General features: G+C 42.6%; 2 protein-coding genes across 7 annotated transcripts in view; one reads left to right on the top strand and one right to left on the bottom strand.

Annotated features, from left to right (window-relative positions):
• LOC100680449 overlaps positions 1 to 26,237 on the bottom strand; it is a 138,209-nt gene that overhangs the window by 71,089 nt on the left and 40,883 nt on the right. For 2 of the 6 annotated variants that reach the window (XM_031925970.2, XM_032601818.1), the window contains exon 2: positions 12,289 to 13,916. In XM_031925970.2, the coding sequence (XP_031781830.1) occupies positions 12,289 to 13,708 (1,420 nt within the window). In that variant the 5' untranslated portion in view covers positions 13,709 to 13,916. Of the gene's footprint in view, positions 1 to 12,288; positions 13,917 to 16,154; positions 19,715 to 20,260; positions 20,958 to 26,237 lie in introns of those variants that run through there. The other 4 variants (XM_032601816.1, XM_032601817.1, XM_031925972.2 and 1 more) reach the window with 4 other exon arrangements.
• On the top strand, positions 19,404 to 25,451 carry LOC100115555. Its single transcript, XM_008214698.1, has 5 exons — positions 19,404 to 19,526; positions 23,335 to 23,620; positions 23,681 to 23,733; positions 23,811 to 24,532; positions 24,608 to 25,451. Exons 1-5 carry the CDS (start codon positions 19,404 to 19,406, stop codon positions 25,449 to 25,451), a joined length of 2,028 nt encoding a protein of 675 aa, XP_008212920.1.

The raw sequence follows: 26,237 nt of genomic DNA, 5'->3' as shown, positions 1-26,237 counted from the left end.
AAAAAAAATTAAAAACTAAAACAAAAAAACAACAGAAAAACCTCTTTGAAGACTGCAACCTTGACGTGGTAAAGGGGCTTAAATCTGTTTCAACGCAGATGACTAATAGCAGTTCATTCAACAATTACAGCTAACAAATAATGTGACTAATTTACTTGTAATAATGTCTTGAATTACGTGGTTATACGATTCTGCGTGTTTCCGGTCTGGCGTGTGGAGTGGGTTTTTATTATTTTTAGAAAAAATAAAGCGATTTAACTTTCTGTTCCCAGGGTTAGGTTAGTTAGCCTGCTTGTGGTTTGGTAGGGGTGTTTTCTAGGGGTAGGGGGTAAGTGGTTAGGTGGTTAGCTGGCTTATGGTGTGCGGCTTTCTTATTTTAAGAAAAAATTAAGCGATTTAACTCGCTGTTCCCTGGGATAGATGAGTTAGACTGCTTGTGGTTTGGTAGGGGTGGCTTCTAGGGGTCGCATGGGTTTAGGGGAAGGTGATACAATAATTTCCGCACCTGTAGCTTAAACTTGATGCTTTTTTAAAGAGTTTAAAAAAAATCATGGCTCTACGAATAAAAATGACGCGTGGCTCGAATTTTGTCCATTTTTTCCCACTGTGCGCCGCGCCGAAACAGCGTAGAGTCGCGCGCGCGATAATAAATACGTGCGAATGCGGCAATAGGCGCGAATGAGATCTCAACCTTCGGAAGGTAAACACGGGACTTCGCTTATACAAATCGAAAAACTTCGTGATACCGTGTGCTGTGCTGTGTCCAGCGGATCAAAGTGTACCTCGTGTGTGAGTGCGACGCGGAGTCCGGGTATTCCAAATCTTGCCTAGCGGTCCAGCGCAGTGACCAAGTCTTGCGGCCTGTCCAGGATTAGGAACGTCGTCGATGAGAGAGAGAAGGTTTGTGTGGCGCGCAGTGCATGGGAGAGAGTGCATGTGTGAGTATGTATCACCCATGCGAGGGTGATCCGGTGCGCGCGACCTTCACGACGATACACGCGTGCGAGCGCGATTATTCTGGCGCCGCGGTGAGTCGCAAAGTTGTTGGCGACTCGCATATTATTATTTGATGATTGTAAATTCACGTTTATTTCGCGACTAGCAAATATAATCATAGTCTTATTATTTTACGTGATTTGTCGTTATTTCTAAACCTCGCTCGCTTACTTCCGAGTCCTGTTCCTTCCTGCGAATACCGCGGGCGTTATTTATTAGTACTTATTTAACGCAGTTGAGCAGCCGAGCACGCGCCAGGCGGCGCGTAGACCCGGAAAAACAGAAGCAGCTGAAACAGCTGCATGCAACGGAGGTGTTTCGCGGGCGGAGAGGAGTCCTTCGCCGCATCGAGGGAACGCGATCCAGTCGTTATTCGTTGATCGAATTTACACCCCATTACAATATATATATATATATATATATATATTTTTTTTTTTTATTCCAATTGGAAATAACGCGTATTTGTGAATATCTATGCATGTTTGTTTTAATTATAATAATCTTTTTCTTAATTGATATTGTTACATTGGAGGTACCAAAAGATAAAGAATCTGAAACCGCTTTGATAAAGAAACAAATACAAGATCATCGTTATGAAAAATTAGGAATATTAGTGGATGCACTAACTCAAGGTTCTGGCAATACCAATGATGGTAATACAGCCAGAACATTTTTTAACAACGTGGATATCGTTGCCGAAGCCACAGGTAATCAATTTAACTTTCTTCCATTATGCTCCACTTAAAAAATTTAATTATGAATTTGCTTAAAAAATAGTAAACGGATTGGAAATAGAATGAGTTAAATGTGAGTAATAATGACGAAGTGATTTCTTAGATACTACGGTACGCACAACATGCACAAACACACACACACATACACACACATGGATAACTTATATGAATAATTTTTTTAAAATACAAAATTTAAACTCTAAATATTACCTAAATACTACGTCCTTTTACAAAATTTTCTCAACATTTTACTATTTTATAGGTTTTGACCAGAGTTTATTATATCGTTTTCGAGTGATTCATGATGTGACATCTTCTGGAAAAAGAATTGATAATGAAGCTTTTCGAGATTACTGCAGAGAGACAGTAAGACAGTATGTTAGTTTGTACAATTGGTACTATATGCCTCCATCAACACACGTCATCCTATTGCATGGATATCAGGTGCTTGATGGATTGTGTTTGCCTATTGGGATGCTCTCTAAAGAGGCACAGGAGGCAAAAAATAAAAATGTTAAAAGATTTAATGATAAATTTTCCAGAAAAACGTCTAGGTTGATACTTTTAATGTATTCAAAATATTTAAACAACATAACTATATAATAATAACTATCAATATATTATTAGGATTGACACTAATACAGATATGTTTGAGAGGTTACTACTCTGATCTGTATTTGTCATCTATAGAGGAACTTCCAAAAAAGACAAATGAATTTTTAACAGATGATGATAAGGTTGCTATCCCTGGATGATGATCATTATGATAATGATGATGATGATGATGATGATGATGATGATGATGATGATGATGATAATGATGATGATGATAATGATGATGATGATAATGATGATGATAATGATAATAGTGAACATCATGATTCTTCGAGTAATGAAGATAACTGTTAATGTTGGTGCGTGCATTAAATAAAATGTTATGATATACGACAGACTACTTAAGTTTATTTTGATGAACCTCTATGTCGAAATTGTCTAAGCAAAAAATATAATACAAATCATACACTTATAAATTTTTCATATTGACATGATATGTTCTAGTTATTTAAAGAAATTTAATTAATAATATCAAACAAATCAATTGTTTGATAATATTTGACTTAACGAGGGTTATTTGTAATAAAAATTTAAAGCAGTACGATTTTATAAGCAATAGTACATGTAACGCAATCGATTTCTATAAAAAGCACGTATTTAAATAATTTAGAAGATTATCTGCATTTTCACCTTATCTAATTTTTTGCTTACTTTTGCGAGTCTTAACAGCGTAATACTGCTTTTTGAAGTATTTTTTGAGGTTATGGAAGAACGTGGGCTTCATAGGACAAAAACAATGGTGGATTCGTGCCTTTTTATAATTTTTTTGCCTAATGTTTTCCACATTTTTCTAAGTTTTGACCGCATAATACTGATTTTCGGAGTAATTTGTGCGGTTATGGAAGAACAGGGGGTTATGTAGGTCAAAAACAATGGTGGATTCGTGTTCAGCAAAAAGTTTACTAAAAAACGAAGATTTTCACCAAGTTTCAGTTTATTCCTCTGTAATCCCAATTGAATCAAGATTTTTGTCCAAACTCTTTCAAATGGCCCCACTGTCCGTCGCCGCCTTTCCTGTGCCGCCGACTCACACTCTCGCCTATTGGCTGCCGCCACGCGGGACTACTATCTCACTCTCGCTCGCTACCTACAGGTTTACGCGCGCTGTTCTCGTTCGTTGCGCGGCGGCGCATGCGCTGCGCGATTCTACTCATGATCTGTTGGAGCTGATGCCCGGAAAATTTAAACTCTCGCGTTTCTTACATTAGTCAGCCATACGCTCACAGATAATACAGAGTTTTGCAAATCTGAATAATGGAACCTGAAACAACAAAATGTCACTGACGCCTTATGATGCGCGTGCCGTTACTTGTGCGACCTGTCAAGTCATTGGCTTCTTTGTTATCGCGCCAACCTGGTCTGTCGTCCTCTCTCGCACCTCCTTGACCTCTGCGGAAGCTGGCGACGGCCGTTGTATTTTTATCCTTTCTTGAGCAACTCTTCTTCTCCGGCATCGTTTTGCTCAAAACAAACGGACGCTAATAGCCACATACACTCAGACTCATTCACTCGACCTTGGGACACTCTGCCCTGGCTTCTTCTAAACTTTGTCAAAATTCCACCATGTTACAAGTTATAAGGATATCTTTAGTGGCAAACGTAGGCTTTGTGTTAAAATTATGACCCATGGAAACAACCTCAATAACCAACGGAATATCCGAATCAGATAAGTTTTTAATCTACTCTTCATTCTTAAAATTACCACATTAATTATTATTAACATCATCATGAATCGTATTATTTTTATTGTCATTTTATCTAATAATATTATTAAATTTAGCATTCACGAACTCGATAATTTATCATAAATATTTGAACATTTAATTTCTCACTATTGCTCTGTCTAAGCGCAGCTTCTCCCTCTACAGCTCAGAGTTTTGATCAGGCTTTTACACAGAGCACGTACATTGAATGCTTCAAATTAATAAGTGAGAGACTCGCACGTATTCATAGGCAGCGCTAGTGTGCGTGCGCGCGCGGCTGACGACCGCCTGCATGGAATTGCAGTAACTTGGAAGCAAAAAATTAAATGATACAAATATATTAGAGACAACAAAGAAACGCATTTTATTTCTTTGTAATGAAAAATGCGAACCCCAACATAAAATTAATGGTAGCGCGAGCGCCGCAGCTTCATCTGATTCTCAAACTCGCCTTCGTGACGCTGCCGCGCCACTTGATTTTTAAAATACTTTCAATCTTAATTATTTTACATAAGGAGCACCCGTCACAATATCAAATCATATAATTTTCATGAAAAAATTTAAACCTCAATATTTTAAATACCATAGGGTCCTCATAACCTCAAAAAATCATGAATTGTCTTAAAACATTCAAAACTTTAGTTATAAGCTTTAACTGAAATAGTAATTTTCACTTATACAGGGTATACAGGGTGAGAGACAGAGAATTTAAATCCTGATATCTTTTAAACTAAACGGTTTTATAAGTTGCAAAATGAACCTAGCCGAGGTGATTGAAAGATCAATATTTTCCCAAAATTTCAACTTAAAATAAAAGCATTTTTACTCCCGTAATCGCACAACAAAGAAAACACGTTTTTTTTATTTTTCGATTTTTAGCTTGAAAACTAGTCATTAAAATGGGTTTTTAATTTTTACAAAAAATAGATATAATCGTTTTTTATTGTCATAAATTTTTTCAAAAAGTTTGACGATTTAGTTTAGGAGATAGTAAATTTTCTTTAAAAATTACCTTTTTTATCATAAAAATTGAACGGAACAGTCAATCTGAAAAAACTTGCGGAAAAAACTAGGTAATTTTATGCTCTTTTAGATACACTAATGTTGAATATATTGTATAGATCATATTATTAAAAAAAAGCAAAAATATTTTTTTCAAAAATCAACAAATGGCTATAATATGGCCTTAAAATGGCCAGAAGCATAAAAAGAAAATATTCCCGAATTAAAAATCAGGAAACATATGTGCATGCCGAATTTTATATCGATTGATCGCGTGGTTCCTGAATTATGATGGTATACGTACACACACACACACACGCACAGACACGCACACCACACACCACACACTAGTGCGGAGTTTTGCTGTTTTCTCCCATCTGGCGCCTCCCCAGGTTGCGGATAGGGGAACGCTCGCCACTAGTGGCGGGTATCGTGGAAATAAAATACACGAGGTGGACAAAAAAAGCGGCTAGGGGAAGGAACCCCGAAAATAAACCAAATATGAAAAGGGTATTGAAGGAGAATACCATTACGGTGCAGGGGAGGGATACCTCAGTACTGCCTACAGGGAGTGAGCAAGCGGGCTCACAAGCGTCGTCATCCGGCGACCGCAATGCTGCTGAAGGAGGACCGCGAGGAGGAGGCTGACAAAGCCTTTACCCTCCTCAGCGAACGGATTAAGACCCCTGTGGACTTTGTTCTGCCAAGGAACAATGTCCACAAGGAGATTAAGATGATGGCTAGGGCTACTAGCAAGGCGCTAGGCGAGTATGCCAAACTGCGCCATCTTAGCCCAGCCTTGTAAACACCGACAGTCAAGAGGAAGGATGGGGGATGCCAAACCTCCCCCATCTTCCGCCAGAACACCGGGGAACATGAGCTGCCATCGCCGCCACTACCACCGGCGGCGAAAAAGAGGAAGGCGGAAGGCGACACGCAAGGCCAGTTAAAAGCCCCTGACTGGGCCACCGTACTAAAGAAGGGCAAGAAGAGGACAAAGGGCAGCCAGCCGCAGCAGCAACAACAATAGCAGAGAGGTGCCAACAAACCGGCCAAACGCACGTCAGAGTCTAAGGCCGGAGTGAGACCCCCGCACCCAGATGCCATAAAAATTAAGGCATCAAGCGGGGGCTCCTCCTACGCTGACATCCTCCGGAAGGTCAAGTCCGCACCGAAGCTTAAAACCCTAGGAGATCGGGTCATCCGTATCAGGCGCACCAGGGCTGGGGAGCTTCTCCTCGAACTGGGGCGACCGGGTACGGAAACAGCAGACCTGAAGACAGTGGTCTCGTCCACCCTGAGCGGGTCAGCAGAGGTCCGGCTGCTGACTCACCAAGAGTCCATCACTATCAAGGACATGGACGAGTCGACGACAGCACTGGAGGTAGCCGCGGCGATTGCAGCAAAGATCAGGCCAAATGTGCTGCCCCCTGACAGCATTAAAATCAGAGGGTCCTATAGCGGCACTCTAGCGGCGACCATCCAACTCCCGGCAGCAGCTGCTAAAAAGCTGCTACAAAACGGGAAAATAAGGATCGGATGGGTCAACTGCAGAGTTCGACTGCGAGAAGGATCCTCGCGGTGTTACAGGTGTCACGAAGCTGGACACATCGCGAGGGACTGCAAAAGCGCAGTCGACCGGTCGGCGCAATGCTACCGGTGCGGCCGAGAGGGCCACAAAGTAGTGGACTGCGGGGCCATATTAAAGGCCCCGCAGGAGGCGGGAGTACCTATTAGAAATGACTAAAGTACTCCAGATCAACCTGAACCACTGCAAGATGGCCCAGGATCTCCTGCCTCAGTTGGTCAGGGAGGAGAAGGCAGACATCGTCATCATCAGCGAGGAGTATAGGGATCTCGAGGACCCAAGCTGGGTGAGGGACAGTACTAGCAAAGCGGCCATCTGAGTATGTGGAAGCCTCCACATATCCCGCAAGACGGCCGCCCTCCTCCCCAACTTTACTTGGGTGGAGGTAGCCGGGGTACGCATTTACAGCTGCTATCTTCCGCCCGGCGACACCATCGAGGATTTCACGAGGTCCCTGGACGCCATCGTCACCAGCGCCCAATCATCCCGGTTGCCTGTTGTAATCGGGGGGGACTTCAACGCCTGGGCAACGGAATGGGGCAGTGCGAAGACCACCGTTCGCGGACGCATACTCCTCGACGCCTTCTCCACACTGGAGCTGGAGATCGCTAACAGAGGGACGACTCCTACCTACGCTAAGGGTAGCAAGTCGTCCATAGTTGACCTGACCTTCATCGATCTAATCATGGTGGGGGAAGGGCACGACTGGAAAGTTAGCGATCGATACACGGGTAGCAACCACCAAGCTATCGTGTATCGGCTCCAGCTGACCAACAGAAGATCCGGGGCAAAGCTGCGATCTGTGAAGAAGAGGTGGTCACCAGCTTCCTTTGACCGAGAAGTGTTCCTCTGCTCCCTGGAGGGAGCAGTGGTGGGAGGGACACCCACCGAGAGAGCCCGAGACCTCGCTACGGCCACAACAGCGGCCTGTAATGCGTCCATGGCCACAAAATCAAACTCCCGTGGCCGACCACCAGTCTATTGGTGGTCAGAGGAAATCGCGGAGTTGCGCCGCGAGTGTCTGCGGGCCAGAAGGCTGCACCAGAGAGCGAGGAATAGGCTGCGGTTTGAGGAGCTGACCGCGTAATAGGAGGCTAAACGGAAGAGGCTCAAAGCTGCCATCAAGGCTGCGAAGAGAAAGTGCTTGCGCGACTTCTGTGAGAAAGTAGAAAACGACCCCTGGGGCAGGCCGTACAAAACGGTCATGAACAAGATCAACCCCAGGAGTGCGGCAACGCCCACCTGCCCCGACTTCCTCGACAGGGTCGTTCGCCACCTTTTCCCACAACAACGGGAAAGGGCACCAAATACGGGCCTGATGGTAGCGGACGGTGCAGCCGAGCCGCCAGACGTATCAGAAACCGAGTTGAGGATGGCTGCTCAGAAGATCATCCCCAGAAAAGCCCCAGGGCCGGACGGTATACCTGGCCTGGCAGTCAAGACCGCAGCGTTGGAGGTCCCTAGCCTTTTTAGAGACACCTTCAACGCATGCTTAAAGGAAGGGTGCTTCCCGGATCAGTGGAAGGTACAAAGGTTGGTACTCCTACCGAAGGGAAGTAAACCCCCCGAGAAGCCATCCTCTTACCGACCACTTTGTATGCTGGATATACCCGGGAAGCTATTTGAGCGGATAATAAGTGCCAGGCTGGAGGCAGCCATCCTATCGGAAGGAGATGTTTCCGAAAACCAGTTCGGCTTTCGGAAGGGTCGCTCAACCATCGACGCCATAAGCCGAGTTGTCGAGCTCGCCACCAACGCCATCGGTGGCAGTAGAAGTGCCGCAGTCATTGCCCTGGACATCAGGAACGCCTTCAACTCGGTTAGATGGGACAGCATCATGCTGTCCCTAGAACATCTCAAGGTGCCGCTCTACCTACGAAGAGTCGTTTCGAGCTATCTGAGGGACCGGATCCTGCTCTACGACACCGATCCAGGTGTGCGCTCATACAACATTATTGGGGGCGCACCACAGGGTTCGGTCTTGGGGCCGCTGTACTGGAACGTCGTGTACGACGGTCTGTTAAGACAGCAGCTACCCCAGGGGGTTTCAATGGTGGCTTTCGCCGACGACTTAGCTCTTGTTATCGTTGCGAAAAGCATTGAGGAGGTGCAATACCTCGGAGACGTCTCCATTCAGGTAGTAGCGGACTGGTTGAGCGACCATGGATTAAGTTTGGCGGCAGAAAAGACGGAAACGGTGCTCATATCTCGCACGAAGAAGAGGATGTACGCTACCTTCACGGTTGGTAACAAGGAAGTCCGATCGGTAGACTCCATCCGATATCTTGGGGTCACGCTAGACGCGCGACTATCGTTCAAAGAACATCTTCAGAATGCAGGCTTAAAGGCAACAAAGGTAGCTCGTGCGCTTGCTTGTATCATGCCCAATATCGGGGGACCAAAACAGCCTCGAAGGTCCCTCCTCGCATCGGTGGTGAGATCCGTCATTTTATACGGAGCCCCAATCTGGGCTGATGCATTGATGAGGAATGCGAGCTTTGGAGCTCTCTGTCGGCGGGCCTGCAAGGTCTACGCGTGGCCCGAGCCTACTGCACCGTGTCGGATGCCGCTCTCTCGGCAGTCGCTTGTCTACCTTCCATCGACCTCCTAGCATCCGAGAGAGCTGAAAAATATCGTGAAGCGTCGCGTACAGAACGAGAAGAACAGGACAACTTGGGCTCAAGATGGGCCGTCAACGCATATCGGCAGTGGCAGCAACGGTGGGATTCAGCCAGCGAGGGTCGCTGGACCCACCGCATCATACCGGACATCAGCAGGTGGTCGAGCAGGAAACACGGCTTCGTCACGTTCCATCTCACCCAGGTGCTAACCGGACACGGATGCTTCCGCAGCTACCTGTATCGTATTAAAGTGTACAGGAGCGCGGAGTGTCCAATATGCCCTGGAGTAGACGAAGACGTGGAGCACGTCGTATTCCATTGCCCAAGATTCTTGGAAGAACGACAGCAATTCCAGGAGTATTGGAGCGGCCCTTTAACACCCGAGGGCCTAGGGGCATGCTTGCTCGAGTCGCAGAGTGGGTGGGATGTCGTGGTTACCCTCGCCACTAACATCATCGAGCGGTTGAATCTCATCAGAAGAGAAGAAGAAAGAAGTGGAAACGTCAGCAATAACACCAGCCAGACATAAAATGTGACGGCCCAGACGAGGCATGACTGCCCCCCCCCCCCCCCCCCGCCGAAGTAAAGCTTTACGGTAGCTCCCGGGGGGGAGTAACAGTCGTATGGAGGAACCCTGCCGGTGCGATCTGGCAGGGGGTTTTTAGTGGGTATTCCTGTGTTATACGGTGCAGCACCGGCGAGTCCCACACTTCGTGCGTAAAGGCATTTTTACCCCTCCGCCCAATGAAAAAAAAAAAAAAAAAAAAAAAACCACACACACATCTAGCTGAGGCAAGATACACGAGGCACTACGGAAAAAGAGGTACCCGCATATATAAAAAGGATTATGTCTGACTACATGAAAGAGCCTTTTGTATGACGCAGAGAGCGGCACGAAAACCTATCAAGTAATCAGAGGGGTACCACAAGGGTCAGTGCTCGACCCACTATTGTGGAACATCATGTACGATGGTGTACTTAGGCTAGAGCTACCCAAAGGAGCAACAGTTGGAGGGTTTGCAGATGACATTGCAGTAGTGGTAGTAGCAAAGCAAAAGGAAGAGGTGACGGAAATCGCTAACGAGGCAGTAAGTATAATCCACGATTAGCTAAAGCAGACTAGACTTGAGCTTGCTAGCCATGAAACGGAGTCTATTCCTATATCCAATAGAAAGAAAATAGAGACAATAACGCTGTCAGTGGACGGACACGGAATAAACTCTCAGCCGACAATTAAGTACCTGGGAATCACCATAGACGCCAGACTAACGTTTAAGTAGCATCTTGAGAGGGCGAGCAATAAGGCAACAAAAGTCGGTGCTGCACTATCGCGACTAATGCCAAATGTAGGTGGGATTACGCAGGGCCGAAGGTTACTCTTAGCCTTTGTAACGATATCAATTATGCTATATGGTGCCCCAATATGGGCGGACGCTATGTTGGTGAAGTCATATTCACGAAAGCTGTCAACAGTTTATAAGGGAAGTGTATTGCGGTTCGCTTCTGCCTACTGAACAGTATCAGAGTGTGTCGCAGTGTGCGTTATTTCAAGTATGCCGCCTATTGACCTCCTAGCAACAGAACGAAAGAATATATACGAAGAAAACCGGCGTGGTGACAATACTCAAAAGGAAGTTCGGAAAACCGCAAACGAACAAACCCTAGCTGAGTGGCAAAGACGATGGGACTCTAGTGGAAATGGGCGATGGACGCACTGCCTCATACCATGTCTTGTTGGCTGGACCAATAGACGACACGGGGAAGTAAATTACTACCTTACGCAGTTTTTGAGCGGACATGGGTGCTTTCGAGCCTACCTACACCACTTCAAGATAGAGGATAATTCAAATTGCCCAGCATGTTGGGAAACAAACAAAGAAGCGGAACATGTCTTCTACAACTGTTCGCGATACGAACTGGAACGAGAGGGACTCGAGCGGTACCTTCAGGCTAGGGTGACCCCCGAGTCAATGATGACAGCTATGCTAGCGTCGAAAGATGGCTGGTGCGCAGTAAACAACTACGTAAGGACTATTATCAAGAAGGTTAGAAATGACGAAGAGAATAGAAGGGAAGAACATGGGGAAACAGCTGAGTAAAACTGTTGCTAGACGAAGGTCACTAGGTAATATATACAAAACACTCCTCGAACTGATGCAGAGGAACGTAGGTCACAGAGTTGAGCTCTCACTCCCCTGCCCGATGCAGAGGAACGTAGGAGCTAGGGCTGAGTACCTCTAAGTGCTCCTCAGACCGATGCTGAGGAACGTAGGTCACAGAGTTGAGCCCAGACTCCCTCACCCGATGCAGAGGAACGTAGGTGTCGGGGTGGAGTCTGTCCAGAAGATGGCCGGTCGATGCTGCTTGAAGTAGACGACCGGACGATGCGACAGGAAGCATACGGCTGGACGATGCAGAAGGAAGAAGACAGCAGGACGATACAGAATGAAGAAGACGAGTTTGATCCTGAACCCCTAATCACCTTGGTGGATGGGGGATGTACGGAAATGTCACACTTCAAAGAAGAAGCCAAAAAAGGCTAGTTACCGGACCCCACGGAAGTAGTGTTCAACGATAGTACCTGTGGGGATCCGGTGTCGGAGGGCCACTTGTGCAGAGCTTGCTCTGCCTACGCCACAAAAAAAAACACATAGACAAACACATACACAGCCATCCGCACGGACATTTTCTAAAAACGCATGATTCGTACTCCAAACACCTTTAAATGCGTTTCTACAAAGTTTTAGCGAAACTGAAAATTTTACTATTACAAAGCTTCCTCTTAGGAGGAAGCAATACGTTGAATCTACTAGGGGGGAATCGCGGCAGCCCAGTAGGGACGGAAGAGTTTTACCGTCTGCGCATCTGATGCGCGAATACCGCGCAAATTTTTAATTTACTCGAGTAGTCGAGTAGATCCTACCGAAGTTTTCAGTGCACGCAACGTTTGTTTTTTCTCCGTGCGAGGGCTCAGATTATTCATAATATCGTTTTAACCTTACATTAGTCTGTCAATTGCAATTACTTACCCCTATAATCTGCATTACTTTGAAAAGTTTTGCTACTTCTTCCTATTATTCCAATACTGGGAATTTTTCGTTTATCTTTATTTTTTTCTTCGTCATCTTCTTTAGGAGCATTAATGATTTGTATATAAGATGGTATCTTCTGAAATCCCTTCATCTGTATGATCGGACCTTTGCATTTTATTGCGTTACTATTAATAGTAGATTCATGAGCTAATTCGTTAAAAGTCATATTACATTTTTTCTTCAATAATTTTTTTTTTAATAACTTTGGTTTGACTGTTTGATTTTTGTTGTTTCGTTTTATATTTATGCATCTATTATTAGAGATTTTATTTGTCACGCCTGTTTTTTTTGTGCTCATTTTTAACAATGTTTTTGGTTGATGTTTCATATTTTCATTTTTTGTATTTAATAATGTCTTATTTAATGAATTGTGAATGAAAAATGTTTTTTCTTCGGAATTTGCTTCATCGGATTTGTCTAAATCTACTAGTGCCATTGCTGTTTTGGAAACATTTTTATCGATTTCTATTATACCCGCAAACATTTTCTCTAATTGCGACTCAACCTCATAAAATGCAGTGGTCTGATTTGAAACATTAATTTTTGGGGCTGATTCACTGAGTAACTTTTGTAAATCATCGCAAGATTTTCTACGCATTTTTTGATTATTTTTGCAAACATCAAAAACACATTCACTGTTTCGACGTTGTTTAGTGCTTTCTGAATTTTTTAATGTATCTAATAAGTGTCTACTCATATCTAGAATACTTAACTTTTCGCATTGATTGCGCTTTTTCTCGTCCATCTCATTTAATTCAATTTTTTTCTCATGCATATCTTTCAAATTTATTCCCTTCTTTTGACACACTTCAAAATCTCTCTCCTTGTCCTCACTTTTTATTTTTTTTGAATTTTCACTATCTTTTTGGGGCATGGAAGAAGTAAATAAGCTGTATGAATTTTCATCAGAATTAGATTTTGAAATTATTTGAGACTTGAAGTCTTTAAATGTTGAATGAACTTTTGTAAATTTTAATTCTTTCGCTAATCTAACTGGCTTTCCTAGCTTTCTTTTTCTTCTTTGCTTCATATCATTTGAATCATCATAACTGAGACTTGGGGATATTACGTCATCTTCTCTGCTATTTGGAGATCTTGATTTATCATGATCGGGTGACATACTCTTAAATCTATAGGCAACTCTTTCATTTATTTGGGAGTTTGTTAATGGCGATTCTTGATTATCTAAATTAACGAATTTTTTACAACGTTCCAACTTTTCTAACAAAAAGTCAACACCTTTTTTTCCTTTTCTTGTAGCATTTTTATTATAATTACTATTCAATTCGGAAGAATTTTGTTTATATTCATGAGATTGATCTTTCATATAACCATTAATACTTTTATCAAATTTCATAATTGCATTAGATATATCAAGAATTGAATTCTTTGAATCCAAATTTGTGTCTCGTTTACGCCCCTTTTCAGGAGTTCTTAATTGATTTAAATACGTAATAGATCGTAGTATTTAAAGCTAATACGATTACTTTTTAATATTGCAGAACTATCTTGAGCAGTACCTCTACGACTATTTTTTAATAGGACAGCGGATGATTTGCAGAAATCTAGAAAAAGAATTGAATACATAAAAAGTATTTGTCTAGAATAAATTATATGTTTTACTATCATTTAATATTTAGCACGATGAAGGTACGGAACTGCGTCAACCATCTATGAAAAAGAGATACTGATTAGTATCGAACGAAGTTGATGATTGTTTTATTATAACAACTTAGGGCTACAGAAAACCAAGATAAGATATTATTTTTTAAATATTCTTTTAGTCTTGAAAAATCATGACATGCAAGGTCTTGTGCTTATCTGGTTTTGTCTTTTTTTCTTTCAAAGTTTCGATATTTTTTAAGATACAGAGCTTAAACAAAGAAAAGTATGAAATAGTGTTTTATGGGCAAGAATGCTCCAACATGGAGAATACTCGATGATTAATTATTTTTTGGATATAGTTGGGATCGAGGTAAATAAGCAAATATTTTAGAGCCACAAAGAAGATATTTATTTGGGCTCTGAGAGAGAAAAGCCTTGCGGCATAAGACCTTTCTCGAAGATAATCTTATAAATTGAAATAAGCTGTGGATCGTGTAAGTGTAAGTGTGTAAAAGTATTTAGCGAGTGTGTATAAGGAGCACGGGGAGCGTCTTCTACGGGCCTTGCGACCGCGTCGTACGATTGGGAAGCACGTGAAGTGTCTCCCGCTGGTCTCGGCGACCGCGTGATAGAATATTCGGGATAAGAAAGTCTAGATCTCCCGTTGCGTCGGGAAACCTTAACTGTGACAGGCGTCTCAGTGTTCGTTGTAGCAAAATTTAACTGTGTCAAGCGCGCGTGATTCGACAAGAACGAAAGAACGAGTAAAAAACACAAGGACTTGCTTAAATTCGCAATATTCTAGTCAATCTCTAAACTAGACTGATTTAAGGTTCTTCTGTCGAAAGAAAAAAATCTCGGTTTTCCACCCCCGCTTTCTTCTCTCCAGTTCCACAGCTGTCGAAAGAGAGAAGCCGAAGTGATGGAAAAACTAATTGTAAAGTACTCAACTAGGCTTAAATTGGGGGCGTGGGCACGGTCGCTGCTGAACCGTAGCGCCCTCCGTAACGGAGAGCGATTTTTCACAGACCCAGGTTTTTTCCCGGGCCCTCATTAGCGCTCTGTCTTTGCACTGACGTTTTATGATTCAACGGTTAGATTTTTAAGACAATGCCGATATTTCGATTTCCCTGCTTTCGGCGGAATAAATAGAGATACTAATAGATTCCAATACAGAGGTTGGAAACGAGGGGATTTCAAACATATATTTATGAGACTGATGGAATCAATCTTAAAGGCACTTAAAAAACCATAGAAATTTAAATCCAGTAAGACACGCAGGTAATAAGCAAATAAAAAAAAAAGATAAGTGACGCGTTAATAAAGTGCAAAACACTGCAGATTTAAGATTATGGAAGTTAAAAGAGAATCTAACATGAAAATCGCTGCTAATTTATTGCTAACAGTAAAAGTTAATAAGTTTTATAATTTTTTGATGAAGCAAATTCTGGTTGTACATAATTTGTTTATATACTTAAAGCTACTTGACCTTCCTGCGTTTCAGATATTACTACAAAAATTGCTTTTAGTAGAGAATTTCCTGAAAATATTTCTTAAACGGATTTACTATGAGACGGCAGGCTCCACCCAGTAGGTAAGAAAGTAGCAACGGATAACTTGCCGGCGTCGCATAGTGGGAAATTTTGGTACATTTATGGACAAAACTTTTGTTACAAGAAAATTCTTAAGAAATCGCAACAATTTTTTGTTAGAAATACTCGAAAACAGTTGTACTTTAGGTAGGAATGGAGGAAATTAGGATTTCTTGAACCATAAATGATGACAAGTCATTTTATGCCAAATTACGAAACCCTATATTTCCCGACAGATCTTTGAAATCCATAATTTTCATGCAATCCTTGCAAAAAATTTTTTCAGTACTTATAAACATATATACTATAAGAAGGAATTCCGGAAATTTCAATGTCGAACCATACTTCTTGAACCATTTGAAAAGTGTGATTTACGTATTTTGGCTCTATGTGATAGGTCATATTTAGCGGTCGCAAGATATAGAAAATTCCGCAATTTATATGTAAAGTACAGCCATTTTCAAGTATTTCTACCGAAAAATTGTTACGATTTGTTAAGACTTCTCTTGTAACAAAAGTTTGTCTATAAATATACTAAAATTTCCCACTGTGCGTCCACAGGTTACCGACTATGTGGCGCTAGTAGTCAACATGTAAATAGTCTACCTAAGCGTAGGTAGATGGTATGCGAGCATATGCCATTGGAGAGATGGGTGGCCACGAGTGTATAAGAAGCTCTAGAGCCGGCAGCATGCACTCATAATCAGGCTCTCTTACTAGGCAGTTGATGAAGGGTAGTTCTCGTCCTCGGCTTCGGTCTCCTTCCTACTCAGTCGTCTATGAGCCCTAGGCTCTCGAACGGTATCCATGGCGTCCACTTCCTCTTCCAGTAGATTCACCGAGCCAGATCATGTTGTAAAATCAAATAAATATTAAACACCATTTGTTAAATATATTTATCCACTCTCCCCTATCAGGTATTCTACCGGATCAGGTACTCTACCGGATCAGGATAGTTGTTCCCTGTTCTTAGGTGGGGCTATCTGGTTATAGATTAGTAGTGAGACCGTTGATTCTCATATATTAGTCTAAAGCTGCGTGGTATACCTAAGTTTGTGGAGCTTGCGTAGTAGATTTCCTACTCCAGAGGAAAGGGAAAGCTTGCGCTAACAGATGCGGGCTGGTCGCGGGTCCGTTATCGTTTTTCGAGTGTGTTTCACCCATCCTTACTAACTCCGGGTCACGAATCTCACGCGGCTCCATACTGTCAAATGTCGAATGTCGAATGTCGAATTGTGTATATAGGGAACAGACGTGCTATTGAAATCACCAATGATTTTATTTCATACGAGAGATGATAGCTTAGTAATGTAATCCGCAATCAAATTTTAATCACACGCCGTATCTATTATACTTTATAATTAATTGAAAGTTTAGTAATTTAAACGTAAAGCCATTTAAACTGCGCACACAAGACAATTAACGTAATTGTCTGCAAAATAAATATGGTGGCGTTTACTTTGTGCAATACATAAGTACAAAATTTCATATTAAACCTCGTGATCAACCATTGTTTCCGTTTCCGTACGACAATAAGAATATTTAATTTTAAAAAATGAATTCCTCGAATTTTATGCATAAGTTTAATTATATTTTATTGTAAAACTAAGTTAAAAATTTATGTCTGTCCCCTGTTGGATTTCTGTGTTGAGATACATTTTATGGATCTATCCCCGATGTCGCAATAAACACATCATATGAATATTTTAACGGCCTCAGCTGACCGTATAGATACGATGGAGAAATCAATAGGTTAAAAAACCACCATCATGAATAACAGCAAACAAAGAAAGAATATCGACAGAAACTGAAAACTCTGGAAACCCAAGAGAAAGAAAACGACGAGTCGTAGTTTACACCGAGAGTACGGGTCCAGATAATTCCTCAGATGACGAATGGCAACCCAAGGCAGGAACGAGAATCGGTAAAAAGAGAGTCTACAAGAAGGTGCATGGCGAGAAAACCGGGAAAATATACCCTACATGCCACAAATTACCCGACTCACGTGAAACATCCGAGCCGATTCTAAGTCAGGCGGACCCGAACAGGGTTTTGGGTACACAGCGAATTCGGGGGACGAATTACAACAACAACCCTAAGAGGCCACTACAAAAGCAGACCCTTAACAGAAGTCCGCCGAAGTTTGACAGAAACGACATGGAAATCAGCAAAGACAGCAACAGTAGCTTAGGTAGTGACGCCGAAGATGAACCTCCAAGAGCCGGTCAAGTAGAGCGGGAACAAGAGGTAGAAATATCACGCAACCTCATCGAGAAAGAACCTTCACGGAATTGCCACGACTTATCACAACCACTAACGCCGAAAGTGACACCAAGCAGTAACAACAGTCATGAAATATCCAGTAAGTCCATGGAGTCAATGGAAGGCTTGTTTAACGATCAATCAGCAACTGATCGGATGGCAGCAACTATGGGCACGTCACCCAGGGCTCAGCCTACCCCGACACCATACACGGGAACAGATTTGGATGCAATGGTCCAACGGTATTGCGTATACTCACAGCATGAAAATTGTGCGGAACCATCCAAACGTTTAGCGCACGATAGAAACATACCCATGGAGCCACCGTGAAACTGCCTGTTCAACTCAATAATAAAAATCTTAAACCTACAAATGACTCCGAGTCAACTGAGATATAAACTCTTGTGCAGCCCGCATGTGAAAACCTGTGAAAACCATCTTGCTATCAGAAGTGGAGAAAGGAAACGCAGATTGCATATATGTATTCACGAGGGAGTTCGGAAACAACGTATATGTACATTTCCAAACGAATAACCGAAATAATTACTGTCACTTTAATCTAAACGAGGATAAGGAATTTATACATTTGCACCTAGTGGGCAATCACTTTACACCGTGTATGATAACAGAGGACGAATCCGACGAAGAATCTGAATCTGAATCAGAGCAGGAAGAACAACTGGCAAACCTCCAAAGAAACCCTCACGTAAGAGAAGCTATGGCACGCTATTTAATAGCTGAGGCGCGGCCAGAAAAAGATTCACCAGAGTGGGAAAGAGATCCTAATGACAAAGAGCTATTCACTGGGGTACAAAGCCTGAATGATCACCCGTTCGCGCATAAATGCAACCTTGCCTATATCTTGACAGAATACATGATCCTCGATACTGAAGTACTAAACGCTTTGATAGAAAGGCGCTACATACACGCAGAGGAGCTTCTAGGAACACAACGTTTCGTAGGCGAAATCATCGTAACAAAATACAGGGAGGCGTACATGTTCGGTATCGTTTTAAAGAAACACCTGCACGACAAACCCTGAAAACCGGATATTGCTGGATGCATAAAAACACTACAGTTACTGACTGAAATAATTACGCTCGCAGGCTGGGAGCACGTAATTGAGCAGTATAACAAGTCCTTTAAAGGAAAAGCAATATCAATCGTGTTATTTAAAAATAACTTATCAGTACCAAAGGTCGAGGACAGATACAGACTCATCAATCGGCGGTCATAAGGGAACGAACAAAAAATACAACAGAATAGCCAGTGTGTACTATTGGCGAAATATACAGGCAGACGTTAGACAGTTCGTTCGAGGATGCGCAGGGTGCCAAGAAAAGAAACTAATGCGGGTAAAAACAAAGCTGCCAATGCTTATCACGGATACTCCATCTCACCCATTTGACAAAATATCAATTGGTTTCTGCGGACCAATGCCCCAAACCGAACGAGGGAACCGATACATATTAATAATCCAAGATATCTTGCCGACGTGCACGCACACTGTCAAGCTTCCCACCACGGGAATACTTACAAACGTACGACGACTATCTCGCTAAGACAACAGAAGCTTACGCTCAACTTAGAACGATGGCAGCGATGAATCTAGTACAATCAAAACACCGCTCGAAATACTATTACGACAGGAAACATGTGCAACACTTTAGAACAGAAGAAATGGTCTATGTTCTGTTCTTAAAGAACCCAAAATCGGTCAGTTTAAATCCGAATATAAGGGTCCGTGCGAAATTATTGCGATTGACTACTTAACACACAATGCGAAAATACAAAAAGGGGATAAAACACGGATATTAAATATAAATGAACTTAAGCGATATATACCGGAAATCGAACAGAAAAAGGGTACAGATATAAGTATGAACAAAAAATAATAATAAAAATTAAACAAAAAACAGCATACTACTAAGGTTAAAGGGTATAATTCAATAAAATAATAAAATAATGAAAATTTAAATAAAATAATAAAATAACTAATATTTGAATAAAATAATAAAATAATTATATTTGAGTGAAATAATAAAATAATTATATAGGAATAGTAAGATAAGGGAATAGAATACTGGAAACGTTTAAATTAAACAATAGTGACATTTAGGGAAATAATTATATTGAATTAATAAATGACAGTAAGAAAAGCTCGAACATCTAGTGACCCCCAGACGCCGCATAAAATAAAGTAACATTTAATCGAACATCAAATTTAACAAGAGAACCAGGAGAGATACTGCTTGGATCAGGACTAGGGTTTCAATAAATAATGGAATTCCCAGTAAAACCACACACAGACACACACACACACACACACACAAATATATATATATATATATATATATATATATATATATATATATATATATATATATATATATATATATATATATATAAATCGTATACAAATCACGAGAAAATTTAAGCATTGTAAGTACATTAAACAAGCACTTCACCACGGAAGAATTGTAGAACGGTCGTCAGAATCCTTGGAGGCGCGCCAGTCAATAGATCGATGGGTCCCAGGCGACAGAGGCCGCGGACGATAAGCACAGGAGTCACTATGCCTAGACCAGGCATTGGCCGCTGGCACCTCAGGGCAACCTAAGTGATGATGACGGCAAGGGAAGCGCATCCTGGATCCGATTCCTTGAAGTAGACGGTTCCTCCAGACCGGAGCAGACCTCCGACATACAGGGAAAACCCTACAGCGGGACAGGCAGCTCTCACAAACGGCGTGACCATTATCGCACTGCCGAAAGTCTGGATAGATAAAATCATCACAGATAGGACAAGTGAACAAATCACGAAGCAGCGCATCTGCTTCGTCAGGGTTCTCAGCCGGAAGAGCCGGGGAAGTTGACTGAGGGGCAGCTCGCACGACTTAGCAACTGCAACGCCTCCAGGAACATCGTCCGAAACACCATTCTCATCCGAATCCAGGAACAGATTTCCCAATAGATCGTCCGGCACAGAAGAAGTTGGGCTAAACGGCACCTGAGCCAAAGGATGATCGACGTCCTAGGGCGAAGCAGGCGGAGTGATACCGACCCAAGTATCAACGGGTTCTGGGTTGAGCCGCACAGGGACTAGCATCCTACCAGGCTCATAAGGAATTCAGAAACTTGGTCGAACCTGCAATACGGAGAGGGATTATATATAAACAAGTAAGAGGAGCGCAAAATAGGAGCTAATTCATGTAACAGTAACAAAAGATGCATAAAAGATACGCTAGAAGAGACTGTCGCAATCGCTATCAGCTACAATTCGACGAGGATTAGCAGAACGTACCGCCGACCCAGAAGAAACAGCTAATATAGGCGAAGGCGACCCGCGGACGAGAGTATTCACGGGAGCAAAGGTGTAACGCCCCGTACCAGCTTCGCAAAAAACTATACAGAATAAAAACTAAAACATATTGAATACATTTTTAGATTTTACGTGAGTATCGCGCTCCCCCATTTTCAACTAGGATAAGCCCGCGCTACAGCTGACAGCGCAACTTCAGCAGCGCCACGAGCCAGCGAGCGGCGGTAGCAGCAAAACCGAAAGAAGAGGGAGAGCGCGCAACACACCATGTATATATGTATATAGAAGCGGCGAGCGCAACGGCGCAAGAGAAGGAGAAGCGGCGGCGGCGGCGTAGCGCGCGCATATTATAAATTATTTGTATGAATGGGTTTTGTACATAGGTGTGAATGTCTGTGTGAAAGTGTGAATGTGAAAGTATTTTCGGCGGCACGATCCCCGCTCGCTCCGAGGCCTATAAAAGGACCCGCACGGCCAGTATGAGCTCACTAGCCGAAGCGCAACTTAAGCGTCAGCGCAACTAAAGCGCCTAGTCCCTGCTCTTGAGCAACTTATGCCTTGAGCAGGTAAAAGACTTAGAATATTTTCAAATATTTCTACACGTATAAAATTTCGAGTTAGGCAGGATATCGCATCATAAAGCGTACCAGTCCTAGACTTAAAAAAATTCTAATTCTTGTCAAAATAATTAAGAAAAATTTCGTTACCTAATTTAAACTTGTAAAATTTCGAATACAATCAGATAACGCAAATTTAAGCGTATCTGCATAAAATCTCTTCTTGTAACAATACGATTCAAATCAGATTACGCAACTTAAACGCGTATCTATTTATTTTTGTTTGTAAAAATCAAAGCGGATTTACCCATTTAATTTTTGTGATACTTAGAATATATGCAAGATATACGCAATATTCTATTATTTATTTATTTGAATATATTTATTTTTGTTATAAAGAACAAAAATCTCTTTATAGCGTTAAACCTCCACTACCTGGTATTCCGGACCTGAACTATCATAATTGAGAATTATTATAAAAATTTAAAATCTTTCTATTTAATCTGTTGTCAGAATCACGACGCAGATTAGTAAATGTTCGCGACTTTTCAGATACTAAAATCAATAGATTTTGTATTCTTACATAAATTTAATTACTACAGGACCGAGATAAGTCGTGACCGTTTCAAAGGAGCAACGCCTAGCGTGACTAGTCCAATCATCCGGCTTTAGAAATTGTCGGCAGCCCAGATATTGATACCGACAAGCCTGCGTTTGCTCACCGGCTAGAGATTCCAACACTAAGTTTCGCACACTGCCACGCGGACCGCGGCAAATAGCACACACCGTGGTATTATCCCAACAAAAACTACATACCGAGTGACATTTAAACATTGATAAATAGGCGTGAACATGTAATCGCAACAAATCGGGCAGGGTACTAATACGGGCCCAGAATTATTCGAAATCGATAACCGGAAAGACGGACGCGCCACTACCTCGGCACTATGGGATGAGCTGAACGAATCATTCGATAGCATAGAAAAGAAAGGGTTGACGAATCATTAATGAGATCAACCTCAACCACAGGTCGCACGGGCGGCGCGCCAAGCGCTGGCATTAAGGAAGGAGGTAAGGCGTCCTGAGACAAAGATTTGCGTGGAGGCACCGCGCGGGAGACCTCAAATGACGGCAGGGAGCCGAAAGGCGGCAGCAAGCCTCCGGCAGACGGAAACACCGACTTGTAACAGTCGGCGCGGGAACTGCCTCGGGCGCAGAAACCGGAACACTATTGTACCTGTAACCGGCCCACCCTGATATGTTCTCTCGCGTCAAATCCGACCCACCATTGCAAACAGACGTAGCGACCAAATCGCAAGTAGTAGCGCACGGATACACGGCGGGTGTATGAGACATCTCGGAATCGGAGCGCTCCTCGCTAATCCCAGCCGGAAAGGAAGGCAGATAGGTACTCGTTATCGGGGGCAATGAAATCGTTGTCTTCACTATTTCCGCGATGAAAATCAATTGAAAGCTCACACAGTCCACTGTTCACAAGTGAATAATTGCAAAGTCCTGTTACCTCAAGAGAAAGACAGCGTACTGAAATTCAAAAATGTCAACAACAAAGAACGAGTTCCATTAGTTGTTTAGGCAGACTTTGAATGTATTCTTAAGCCTGTTGACGATAATCGTGCCACCAAGAGCATGAATCCTTCAGCATTGGCTACTATGTTCAATACACTCATAATGAATTCAAGTGCAAGTTCATCAGCTACAGAAGAGAAACAGAGCAAAACGAAGATCCTGCAAAATGGTTTGTTTCACAACTCTATATGCTAGCCGAAGAACTCACCAACATGTACGAGAATCCCTTACCAATGAAGGATGTGGATCAGAGATCTTTTGTTTCTGATACGATTTGCACATCTGTGGAGGACCGTTCAACGCGACGGATGTCAAAGTCTGAGATCATTGCCACCTTACGGGACAGTAAGTTGTTATTATTCTTATTATTCTCATTCGTTATCTAATCATTATGCTTTTTTCCAGATATCGTGGAGCGGCTCACAACGGTTGTAACCTCAACTACAATAACTCAAGAAGTATCCCAGTTGTATTCCACAACTTGAGCGGATAGGACTCCCATCTATTTATAAAGGAACTTCCCAACAATTTCAAGAGTCGATTCTCTATCATACTGCAAAATAAAGAGAAGTACATCTCGTTCACGAAGCACATTGATGGAAGCGACATCAACTTCAAGTTCATCGACTCTTTTCGATTCATGTCATCTTCGCTTGATAAACTAGCTTCTTACTTGGACAAGTTGGAAATAGCCGACAAAGAGTTTAAGAAGGAGTTTACTGATGTTCAAATTGAGTTGCTCAGAAGAAAGGGTGTGTTCCCATACGATCACATAAAATCATTTGAGAACCTGAACGAGACCTCGCTTCCAGATAAAAAGAGTTTCTGTAGTAGCCTCTATGATAGTGGAATATCAGACGAGAACTACAACTATGCTCAGACGGTCTGGAAAGCTTTCAATATCAAAACTCTTGGCCAGTACTCTGGACTTGACCACTATCTAAAAACTGACGTACTGGCCAACGTGTTTGAAGACTTCAGATCCAAGTGTCTTCATACCTATGAGCTAGATCCTGCTCATTACTATACCACCCCTGGATTTACATGGGATGCCATGTTGAAGTATACTGGCATCAAGCTTCAGCTAATGACCGATATTGATATGCTGCTCTTCGTCGACCGAGGCATCCGAGGTGGTATTAACCAATGCTGTAATAAGTATGCCAAGGCTAATAATCGATACATGGAGTCTGAATACGATGAGGATGAATGGTCAAAGTACCTGATGTACTATGATGTCAACAACCTATACGGATGGTAAGATTACATTAGAATATTTATATAAAACAATATACTGATGAATAGATATTCTTATAAATCATATCTTTCTAGGGTAATGACTCAATCCCTGCCTTGTGACGGCGTTAAATGGGTGGGAGACCTGAATAACGACTTCTTTAACGTCTGTGACGATACTCTAGTAGGATACATCTTGGAAGTAGACCTCAAGAATCCGAAAAGTGTTCCTGATACTCACAAAGACCTTCCACTCTGTCCAGAGCATGCAGCACCACCAGAATCAAACCAAGAGAAGTTGGTAACCACTCTGAACAACAAGGAGCGCTATGTCCTGCATTACGTCGCTCTCAAACAAGCTCTTAAGTACGGTCTTCGATTGAAGCATATCCATCGTGCTCTCCAATTTAACCAGAAGCCATGGTTGAAGCCAAAAATTGACTTAAACAGCGAGATGAGAAAGAATGTGAAGAATAAGTTCAAGAAGATGCTCTTCAAACTCTTTAACAACGCAGTGTATGGTAAGATCATGGAGAATGATCGAAAGAGAGTCGACGGGAAGCTGGTAAACCAGTGGGAAGGTCGCTATGGCTGCGAGGCATACATTGCTCAGCCCAACTTGCACAGCTGTGCGATTTTCAACGAGAATCTCGTGGCTGTACAACTTGCACGCACTGAGATCTCTGTCCGCAAGCCCATCTACATTAGATTGGCAGTGTTGGACTTGTCAAAGAGCCTTGTTTACTGCTTCCACTACGAATACATGCAGGAGCGAGTGGGAGACAACGCTAAGTTGCTTTACACGGGCACAGACAGTCTCATCTATGAGGTCAGCGATGTAGGTATGTATGCTGTGATGAAGACTGACCTTCATGAGTCCGACACTTCTAATTATCCTGCTGATAATCAGTTTAACATCCCTCTAGTCAACAAGAAGTAAGTCGGACTTATGAAGGATGAGTGTAACGACAACATCATGACGGACTTTGCCGGCCTCCGTAGCAAGATGTACTCGGTCAAGGTACAAGGTCAGCAACCTATTAAGAAGGTAAAGTGTGTAAAGTCCTCAGTCGTCAAGACGACTATCGAGTTTGACGACTACATCCATTGTCTTCGAGACAAGGCAACAATCACCAGACAGCAGAAGAACATCCGCAGTCGCCTCCACGTCATCAGAACTGAGAAGGAGCGGAAGATTGCCCTTAGTCCACATGACGATAAGCGGTACTTGATCCCCGGTCAGACGAATACTCTACCGTGGGGTCATTACATGATCGATGGGTATCATCTTATCGAGGAAGATGAGCCTTCTGCTAAGAGAACAAGATTAAATTAGGTTAGTTATGCCGTTTATAAATAACGTCATGAAATTAATCAAAAACTTTCTATTTCAGAGTGTACTGCGCAGACTCTCTGACAGCCAATTAGGTATGTGAGCCGCCGTCACTACTGGTAGCGGTTGTAGTGATGGGCAGCCATATACTTTAGGAAGCCTGACACTCTCGAAATCATTCTCGATCAACGAGCTAAAGAGCAAAGACCTCAAAGATGGACGCTATCAACAAGATTACCAGTGGAGGATCCCTTCCCACGAAGAAGATGTCTGAGCTACAGGCCTGACAGAAGCACATGGTGACATCCCTATATCTAGTCAAGACCAGATATAAACTGAGAATTGTGGCTACTCTAGACGATGAATGCTAGGTGTTCCTCTCTTTCCGTATAT

The sequence above is a fragment of the Nasonia vitripennis genome, assembly GCF_009193385.2.
Source record: "Nasonia vitripennis strain AsymCx chromosome 3 unlocalized genomic scaffold, Nvit_psr_1.1 chr3_random0006, whole genome shotgun sequence".
NCBI classification, from domain to species: Eukaryota; Metazoa; Arthropoda; class Insecta; order Hymenoptera; family Pteromalidae; genus Nasonia; species Nasonia vitripennis.
This window is presented reverse-complemented; position numbering and strand designations above follow the sequence as displayed.